At 41.5% G+C, this 10,427-nt stretch overlaps 1 protein-coding gene across 1 annotated transcript; it reads right to left on the bottom strand.

Annotated features, from left to right (window-relative positions):
• Positions 1 to 375: 375 nt before the first annotated feature.
• On the bottom strand, positions 376 to 10,200 carry lrpap1 (LDL receptor related protein associated protein 1). Its single transcript, XM_022740045.1, has 8 exons — positions 9,899 to 10,200; positions 7,903 to 8,047; positions 5,738 to 5,868; positions 5,132 to 5,252; positions 2,901 to 3,056; positions 1,900 to 1,982; positions 1,195 to 1,371; positions 376 to 741 (listed from the first exon to the last, which is right to left on the bottom strand). Exons 1-8 carry the CDS (start codon positions 10,058 to 10,060, stop codon positions 673 to 675), a joined length of 1,044 nt encoding a protein of 347 aa, XP_022595766.1. The 5' UTR covers positions 10,061 to 10,200; the 3' UTR covers positions 376 to 672.
• Positions 10,201 to 10,427: the final 227 nt, after the last annotated feature.

Genomic DNA, 10,427 nt, shown 5'->3' with positions numbered 1-10,427 from the left:
TCAAGGTTTGAGTCTCTACAGTAGTAACTGCCTATGTGACGTAGCATTTATTATTTGCGCAACTAACGACAGAGGGATGTGGACAAATTGTCTGGCCACCGATGTGCCAATACTCTGACAAGATGAAGTACGTGTGCAGTTGGCTGGCTGCTCTCCAGGACCTCCACCATCATCGCTCAGCAGCTGAGCTACATCATCTGGTTAAGGCTGACTCAGCTGCTGCTGTCCATTCTTCAACAACCACCTCCACAAAATTTGGCTTTCTTGGAGTCAAGCCATGGTTCCAGTTTTTGCACCACAATGTGACATTTCTCCCACACCTGCCTGTCATTAGTTGTACAGATAAATGTCGCTACAGAGTACCAGACTAATGTGTAAACTATTTAATCTTTGTTTAATCTGTACCTTGATAATCTTAGCAGGTCAATTTCACAATAAAATCAATCTGATTTACAAGAAAAAATCTCTGTACAAACAACCTACAATTCACTCATTCAGCAATTTGTAAAATCAATAACTAGAAAAGTAGAAAACCTTCAATGGAAAAAACAGATTCTTTTTACAGTAGATGAAAGGGAATGGAGGGGAATGTGGTGTATGCTGTGTGGTGATGGAGGGAATTATTTCAGTTCATTCAACCTTCACTGACGTAATGACCTTGAGTCGAGCCTCTCAGAGCTCATTGTGCTCGAGTCCTTGACGAGAGATCTTGTTGGACAAATCCTGCATGTGTTTCTTCATCTGAAATCAAGACAAAGAATCATTGTCAATGCCTTTTATTCATGCTTTTTAATACATTTGGTTACCAGCATGCTTTGCTTCTGACCATACTCGTAAACATTAATATACAGTATTTATAACAGGGTACAAATAGGTTTTCTTTGTATGAGGTTTGATCAAAGCTTTTCCTTTCGGAGCTCTCCAACATTACCCAACAGTCTTTCCTTTACGACTGTTGTGTTGTAACTCCAGAATAAGAGTCTCCTTTGACAGGAACAATATGATGTGCTGTTAACCTTTGTCCCTCATTTCTTTGTAACTACATTTTTCAACACCATAACAGTTTTTATTCCGTTCCCATTTTGCGACCATATTAGTTTGGGCAGCTGGTGAGCAGTCAGTCATTGGTCAATAGCGTTCACTGGCAGTGTGTGGAGTTAAAAGCTAATAGTCAGCTTTGTTATCCCTCCTTACCTTGTAGCCCATCTCTCTGGTCTTCTCAGCGAGTGTGTTGTACTTTTCCTGGTTCCTCTTGATGTGTTCTTTGTCTCCTAAAGCCTCCACGTGTTGCAGCTTCTGGTGGGACAGCTCCAGCTGCTCCTGGTAATGGCTATGCTTCTCCACCTTGGTCTCGAAGTGACGCAGCTCCTCCTAAATGATATAGGAAAGGAGCACAGCGAACACGATGGGGGTGCAAGTTCAGTTCACCTTCAATGCATGCACAGCTGCACAGAGGAGCTGATATGCATCTCAAATGACTAGAGAGGAAATGTCACACAGAAAATACGAGCTGAACATTTCCCTGTGATACATCTGATCTTGGAGCCAGATGCCTTTAAAAAAAAAATTGAAATTTAAATTGAGTTGCTCACTGCGTTCATCTGCTCATGGGACAAAGGGTGAAAGGAGCACAGATAGGAGAGTAGAATACCTGTGCATTTCAAATGTGTAATGCATAAGATAGGCCATAATAAGATGCACTCTCTGCTTCGTGATTCACCGTACACAAGTAGTACTTATCCATCAAGTACACTACAGAAGTTAATTGTGTTACCAAAAGAGCACGTGGTTAAAAAGTTTCAGGAAAGTTGCAGCAGTGTGATAAAACAAAAAGCAGTATCTACAAACGTCTGAGAGCAGAGGTGTCCAGAAAGCTGTCATAAGAGATTTAAGAGCTACCTTGAGAGAGTCCAGCTCGTCTTCACTGAGGTTGCCTCTCTTGGCAGCCTCCCACAGTTCAATCACACGAGGTTCCCGAAACTCTACAGAGGAAGAACAGACAGAGAGGAAGATGAAGAGATAAACAGTCCGAGGAGACAGTTTGGAGCCTCACCAATAGTCGCACACTCCGGAGGGAGGGAGCTTTGAAGAGGAGCAGTCACAGTAGATGTTTTATAAGATACATTCACAACAACGAGCCACCCCGGTTGCGCAGTCATTTAGTATATACACACAATATCAAAGAGAAGAAAACTGCTTGCATTCACATCTCATCTTGAGTTGCTGCCACTGCTTAAGTACTGCAAAACTGCATGACTAACAAAACCAGACGAAGAAAACAGAAGGAGATTAAGACTGTTTTGTGCAAGAGGTGGTTGAGTGAGCAACAACCTGGAGGGGAGTGAGTAGAGAAGAAGTAAAAGAGTCAGTATGAATCAGCAGAAACAGCATCGCCTTCATCTAAACTACAGAGTGAAACCTACATGACTGAGACCTCACATACCTCTCAAACCTGCAGCCCACATGGCCAAAAGCGGCAGAATAACGGAGATAAAAAGATGATAAACTACAGGAAAATTCAATCATGACAGAGTAATGAATGTTTTCTCTGAGTTTAATAGCACAAGGACAAACTGGTTTACATCAGTGGAGGGGGTGCAGCACTATGGAGAGTTTTAAATAACCCTCTTTCAAATGGTCTTTTTCTCATTTTTCTCTCATTTTAGACGTTCAATTTGAAACTAAAAGCACAAAACACTTGTGTTAAGCCATTAGTGTATCAACAGTCGGCAACTGTGATGCAGCAGTGAGTTATTATGATTACAAATCCCAGTGATTAAGATGATGAGATAAATGCAGAGTGAGACTGAGATGCAGAAAGAGACAAACAAGTTGTGTGTGTGTGTGTGTGTGTGTGTGTGTGTGTGTGTGTGTGTGTGTGTGTGTGTGGTCTCCCTCACCACTGTCTTCAGTGAAGCCTTCGTGGCTGAGCTTACGGAGGCGCTCGAAGCCCTGATTGAGGTCTCTCATTTTGTGCTTCAGCTCCGTGTGCCTCTGGTGCAGCACGTGCTCTTTGGTGTCGCCCTCCAGGGGGGAGATCACGTTCTTGTGGATTTCTGTTGAGACGGAAGGAAAAAAGGAGAGGAGACAAGTTGTCAAGTCAGGTTCGGAGTCAAGAGCCGACAGGGTTGGGTGGGTGGATGAAGAAGAAAGAGAAGAATGGAACAAATTCAAGCAATAAAAGAGAGAAAGAAAAGCAGCATTTGATAAGGAGAGTTCAGTGGTATAAAATAATCTGTACATTTTACATTTCACAGGGCTGACTTTTTCTTCCATAAGAACTTTGAGCATCCTGTGATCTTATTGTTATGAGATTTCTGCCTGTCTCACCCTTGAAAAAGGTGAGGGGGTAAACAGTGAACAAAGGCCAGCTGGTCAGCAGCACGCTAATTCAATGATAACGGCTGACATTTGGATCGAAAGAAAAAAAAAAAAAAGAAAAAAAAAAGAAAAGGAAAACTGAGTTGAAATGAAGACTGAGGAACCTCGAGAGGCAGAGGATGGAGGTGGAGGTGGTGGTGCTGCGGAGATGCATGGAGACTCCCCTCCAGGCAACATGTGATTGGCTCAATATTTAAATGCATCAGACAGGCAGAAAAATACCCCGGGCTTGTTCAGCAATAACACAGCACTGTGCAGCGCTAACGGAAAAGTTCTGGCACGAAGCAGCTGCAAAGTGTCAGTCAAGTCTGAAAGACACGTGGCAGTCAGCTCGGCTTAAAACTCACAGCTCTGATGTGATGTGACAAGCACTGATCAGTGGGTGGCAACATGTCTAGTTTGATACCTGCAACCTATGTACATAACCATTACACTGAACAAGCAGGCAGAGAGCCTTTCAGACGTGGTACTGAGTTCTGGATAACCCTCCTATGTATTTTTTGCATAAATTTGCTTTGGAAACTGCCCTGATAGCTAGAAAATATAAATCTGGCCTTATTTTTCTGCAAAATTCTCCAAATTTTATGTAAATGTTAAGTTACTCTGGTATAAGAACTTTAATTATGCTTGTATACAAAAACATACAGTGGTGAATTGCACAAAGAGCTAGTGAGAGCTGGGAAGACAGAAAGTGTGCACAGTGGAAACCGCTGATAGTGATCAAAAATCTGGGAGAGAATTATTCCTATACAAATGCTGTTTAAATAATTTGGGGGGTCCGGGGAACACCAAGGGTCCTTGAGGGAGTTCCGGGGGGGTCTCCAGCAAAAAGGAAAATAATTTATTCTCTCTATACCATATATGTGTAACACAATGGCAGGATGTATGACTATTATGCATTTCAAACACTTTCTGTAATAAAACATCTACAAACAAAACATCTCCATCGGTCCATCGTTTCATTTGTGTCAGTTTAGAGCTCCTTCATGTAAAAATGTTTGAGAACCACTGATTTAAAGTCATGTGGTACCAAGTCCACTTACAGTGTTCATTTTGGTTCTTTTCATACATGACGACATACAAAAATTATTTTTAAATGCTGAGGTTCCTTTCTAATTTACCTGTATGTGATTTTTGGACTGATTTTCCTGCCTGTTTTCCCAACATTAGATTACCGTGTGTGTGTATGTGTGTGTGTGTGTGTGTGTGTGTGTGTACAGGTGCTGTGCGCCATGAGATCTTCGGCACCGTGGCTCAGTGAATTATTTCGCTCTCCTGACGTTGTGGGACTTTTACAGTGCGTAATTATTGTTCCCGCTCTCTCACAGCAGCAGGTGTGTTACGTGAGTGGAATGTAATGCTTTCACCCTGACTGTTCAGAATGGGCTTGAAGCAGGAGAGGGTCACAACACAGTTTGTGATTTTACCTTTAAATCAATAAAGAGCAAGGCTGTCCATTTCATTACTTTATATCCATGTAATAAATATACAAATATCGATTAGATGGTAATCTGCATTAGAAATGAAAATAAAGGAAGAAAAAATTGGTTACAATAATTATATGCTTTTAGTGATCTATTTGGCCTGGACGAAATGGAGGTGGTTTCCTCTGTATTTCAAATTGCCATAACAGATTTCAAACACAGCAGCAGAGTGGAGATAATATATACAGAATACCACTAAAACTAAGCAGAGGTGGTGTGACACCTCTGCTTGGCATGAGAACAAGGGAGTGATTCACGCAGCTCACCCTCGGTCCTGCTGACAGTGTCCATGAGGATGTTGTACTCGTGGATCTTGTCTTTGTGGTGCTGGAACTCCCTCTTAAGGCTCAGCAACTCCTCATTGGAGAACTTCCCCGAGCTCTTAGCCTGATGGAGGTAGAGCCACCGAAGACAGAAAGAGTTAGTCTCAAAAGTAGCAGAGCAAGTTATCACTAAAGAACTTTTCTGCTCTGGTCCCTTTGAGTAAAATTAACCCTTTCATAGTTGCCAAAGCATAAGCTTTTGAAAATAATGGGCAGCTCTGAAAAACAAAAGATAATTTGTACCATAGTAGAGCTGCATTTAAACTCCGCAGGCGACTGGTACAGCCGAGTGAGGACCTCAAAAGCTTTTCACCCTTTAAATCATGTTATACTTTTTATTAGAATTTTTTAAGCTGATTTGAGGTTCATGTCTTTATGCATGCAATCATTGTGGTAGATTTTCATCCACCAGCAGCAACAGGGTAGGCACAAAAATCTCATAATGAAAAATGTGTGAAAAAGAGGGCATGAAATCAAGTCATGTCATTCCCAAAATATATTCCATTATCTTTCTTCCTCCCTCCTTTGCACACAAATTCAAACACACACCTTGTTCCAGAGTTTGTCCAGCCTGGGATCATCAAATATGTCTCCCTCTTTGGTGTCATGGTCCTTCAGGGAGTTGCTCTCCAGCGTTCGCGTGTCCCTTTTCCCGTCCATCCCATACTTGGCCAGAATCACTGCGTAACAGAACAGAGGCGTTTTACTAGCACTGCTGTAAATGATGCTGACACGAGCCTGTAAGGAGTAACAACTGAGGCTGTCATGAGAGATGCTGTTTGATACCCGAGAGAATCTAAAGTGACACACACATATTCATCATTTAAACAAGATTTAAACATTTCACATCAGAAATTACCCAGAGGCTCACAACCCTTGACAGCAACTCATTAATTCCAAAGTCACCACATCTTTTAAAAGAGAACAGAAAATGGAGAAGTATCCCTAATCAATCAGCTGCTGAAAATAAACTGGGCAGGCCAACAAACAAGGATAGATTTGGGGAGGGTGACGAGAGCTGCACAGAACAAACTAGCTTCCCTTTTTTCTTGACATAAGTAGCACACAGTAGGTGATACAGATGTGCTCTTTGTCATGCTGCTTCTACCATAAAAAAGCTCAATATTTAAAGGTTAGAGTGAGAGAGGAAGAAAATGCTCATTTCGCTCCCACTCAGTAACTTAACAGAACACCTTGCACAACCCAAAACTTGGCAGCTTGCCTGCACATGCAAGGGAACAAAAGAATAATAAAAAAAAAGAATCTAAATGCATCCAAAAACTGTCAGGACACAAATTTTCCACAACAGATAACTGATGATCTTGCCACGTATTTTGCATTTCTGGAACTAATTTGTTAAATAGTCAGTTATGTGTAAAAAATATTGAGCAGCACAATATATAATCAGTCTAGTGCTGTCCCAACATTTTGGACTTTGCTTTGAAGAGGCTCTGCCCTCATTATTCTGCCCCAGTTAACTGTTATTGCAGCAGCTGATTCAGCATCATCCCAACATTGTAGTAACCCATCAGTGTCACTTATTAACTGCTGATACTTCCTTAGGAGCGTTTCCAAACGCTCAGGTCTAGTTTAACATCCTCATAAACAGGTTCCAAGAAGTTGATGACAATCACTGAGGTACTAGCTGGCTTGTATAGTTCAGTTTATAGTTTCAGCTGAGGCTCTTGACACTTTGATCTACAATGGGTGCAAACAGTAAAATAAGCTTACGTTCTCAGAACAACCCATTTACAACAAGCAAGGTGTCGGGATTTGTCTCATCTCAAACTGAGTGCATCAGGGAGATGTGCTATGAAAAGAAAAAAACGGGGAAACAGACAGATGATTTTTCAGCCCAATTAGAATGAGTCAAGGAGAAGTGTGTGATGCAGAGGGGAGAAGGTGACTCGATTTATATTTAGCCTATAAAGGAGCAGGGAGTGACTCTTCTACTCTGCGGCCCGAGCAGCCACAGGGAGGGAAGTCCACTGGCTGTTGGTGACAGAATGCTAAAAACAACTGATGTGGCTGGGTGTTTGCCTGCAGTTGCTGAGGTGAAGACCCCTCCACACACTCGTACACCTCCAGCTCCAGGGTGTAATCATGATTTGATTAAGGATTTGATTGTCTCAGTATGCCTGTCCTGACCTTTTACCATCTGAGGAAACTGCAGTGACAGAAGCTGTGTCTGATTTGGTAATACATTCTTCACAGATCAGGTGTATACCTCTGTTTAATGTATGCAATTTAGTATCTGAAAATGCAATACTCATAGCATGCTCTACACGTCTGTGTGTAGGTGACTCTCTTTAAAAATCAGGAAAATAATTCTGCTCACACTACACATAATGAAAATCTGCATGCATATGGATGCAGCTGCAGTCTTCATCTCAAATGGAGATCCTGAAAAGACTCTTTAGCAACAGTCCAACCTTGACAGGGATGAGAAATTTCTTCTGGGACTTAAATGGCTGGTAGAACATTTGTTATTCTACCAGCCAAATGGCAGTTTATTATGTAAGCTATCATGTCCAGAATAATGTATTCCTTGGTGTTAATGATGTTAATTACTTGTCAGATTATATGTCAAAATCCTTTTAGTGGCATTGCCAAGATTGGTGATTGAATATTCATGGGTGAATCTATAGTGAATTTAGATCAAAGTGAGGACACAACCTATTCCTGACTGCACCAGCGAGCCAAGACTGCCTCACCATTGAAGTTACGTCGGAGCTGGGCCTCTTTCTCTCCATTTTCATCCAGCCCCTCCACCTTCATCTTTTTCCACTGCATCTCATCTTTTTCCTGGATCTTGAGGTCACTGTGGAGCTCAGCCTGCCGCACCGGGGACAACTGCATCTGTCAATACCAGAACAAGAAACAACATAATACCAGTAAGACAGACGGAGGGAGAAAGTTAGAGGACAGAGGAGGGGAAGGAGTGAGGAAAAAAAAAGGGAAGCTGAAACAGTGACAAAGCAAAAACACTGTGACAGTTGCAAATCAATGATAGGTAAGTGAGCTAAGTTATTTATACTATAAGTTGTTTGATCAATGTCAGCTCCTAAAGAAACTTTTATTCAGGCAGAGCTGGAAACAAACTACCCAATTTAAAGCTCAGTACTTATCCCTTTGTGACTTTGATGACAGACTCCAAGATCACAGTCTGCACTGTTCAGAAAACAGGCCTGGGGTTGTATTACAGAAACTTCCTATTTTAAGTCTTAAGTAAAGATAGGAAGAGTATCAGATAAGAATTTTCCTAATTTGGTATTAAAGGAGCAAATCCTAACTAACTTTAGGAATCCTATCTTATTTCAGTTTAGGAGATCCTGAATCCTTAGTCCAACAATGCTTATCAACTTGTATGTCTGTTACCTAGCAACTGGTGTTACTTTTCTCATCCCACCTCACTGAGGTATTTTTGTAACCCCTTAGATTTGTCATTGAACCCCACAAAAAATGGAATAAAAAACAATGACGAGCACTTTACTTCAGGACAGATGATTTAGAAGTGTTACATACATCTGTAACATCTGTAGAAAAATCCAAAGACGATCTTTTACAACAATGCTAACTCTGGATATGGAGATAACAGAGGGAGAGTGGGCTTAGAAAGCCTATATCTGCTAACGAGCTTTTTGTCATCAAACACAACGTTAGGGTCTGCCATAAGCCTCTCAATGAATAAGATCAGCCTGTTGACATTTTGTTGGTTGTGTGAAAGCAATAAAATAGCAGCGATATGGATGAAACAAGTTAGCTAAGTGGTGGAAAAGTGAAAGTCAGGAAAGCTTAACGGTTATGCAAATATAGGAGAGTTTATTTAAGATTTGGGGAGGTTAGGAAGCTTGTGTGATACACTTTTAGGATAGGAACATTGACTTAAGAACTATTCATCTGTAAAGTTTTGCTAATTGCCATGGTTACCAAACAGTTACAACAGAATCTGCATGTTAGGAAGTTTCTGCAATACAGCCCCAGGTCACTACGGACAGTCAACTCTGACTGAGCAATCAACAACTTCAGGAACTCTGGTGAAGTAAAAATAGCTGAAAACGTTTGGTGAATAAAGAATGGCATACTGGAGAGGAGTTATGTGACCTTTTACTCAAGTACAATTTTTTTTTTTTTTTTTTTTTTCCCACAGTTGGAGATTACCTTTAAAGTATTCTAACATTAGTGTTCTTCTGCCTAATAGTGGACACATTTCCACCACAGGGACCATTGAGGTCTACTTGGAGCAACTTGGTGACCTCCTCAAAGGCCCTTGGCAGTGGTTATTTTAAAATAGAAGAATCAAACTCATGCTTTCCCCCCATGTCGATGTGTATTCCCAACAACCATTTAGTACTAAGCTTGATTATCCATGATCTTCGCTGTAGGCATCTCTAGCTGAGCCTATTGAGCAATGAATACTATGTTTATAGCTGACTATACGTTCCCCCCTTGAACACCACAGTTTATGGATATGTCATGGCGACTCTTGCATATCGGCTCAGTCCCTGCATATGAACGCTGACGCTATGTCTTAATGAAGGCTAATGCTTTTTTTTCCAAGGTGCTGTACATTAAACGCCATTTATGTACATTTCATTGTATGTGGTTAGCTCCATTGACCACCAACAGCCGTTACTTATATTAGTGTAGTTGAGTTACTATGTACAGTAGCTACAGCTGCTAACATTACAGACTGATTTCTATACGTACCCTTTTAGCCTTCTCCCACACCTGGTTCAGCTTGGCTATCCTGAAATCCACCGTCTGTCCATCACTGCCGCTCGGCTTCGCCTCGTTCACTTCCCGGGAGTATTTCCCAGCCATTACACCCACGCCGAGACACAGAGCGATGACTACACACTGCAGCTTCATTTTGAGAAAAACTCTACACAACCAACGACAAAAAGAGGCCGAAAAACACTAGCTAGACAACAAAATTAGCCGGACAACACAACGAATTTTGTCTGTTATTGTGGCTCACTGGAATACCACAAGTCATGTGCTCAAAAGGGGAGGGCACTTCCTTAACACTTGCATTGTGGGATATGTCGTTTTCTGTCACATCCTTTTTGACACCAGTAAAGCTGAAACGATCTTAATTGAACTACAATTTTTGAAATGCAGTTCTGCGTCGTTACCTGGCAACGAAGGCTGCAAAAACTCTGAGCAAATAGAAACGCTCCACGCGTTTATGTGACTGGATGCTGCTCACATCCTCACGTACAGTATGATGATGAGC

This window comes from Seriola dumerili, unplaced genomic scaffold, assembly GCF_002260705.1.
Source record: "Seriola dumerili isolate Sdu_G_001 unplaced genomic scaffold, Sdu_1.0 BDQW01000050.1, whole genome shotgun sequence".
Classification (NCBI taxonomy): domain Eukaryota; kingdom Metazoa; phylum Chordata; class Actinopteri; order Carangiformes; family Carangidae; genus Seriola; species Seriola dumerili.
This window is presented reverse-complemented; position numbering and strand designations above follow the sequence as displayed.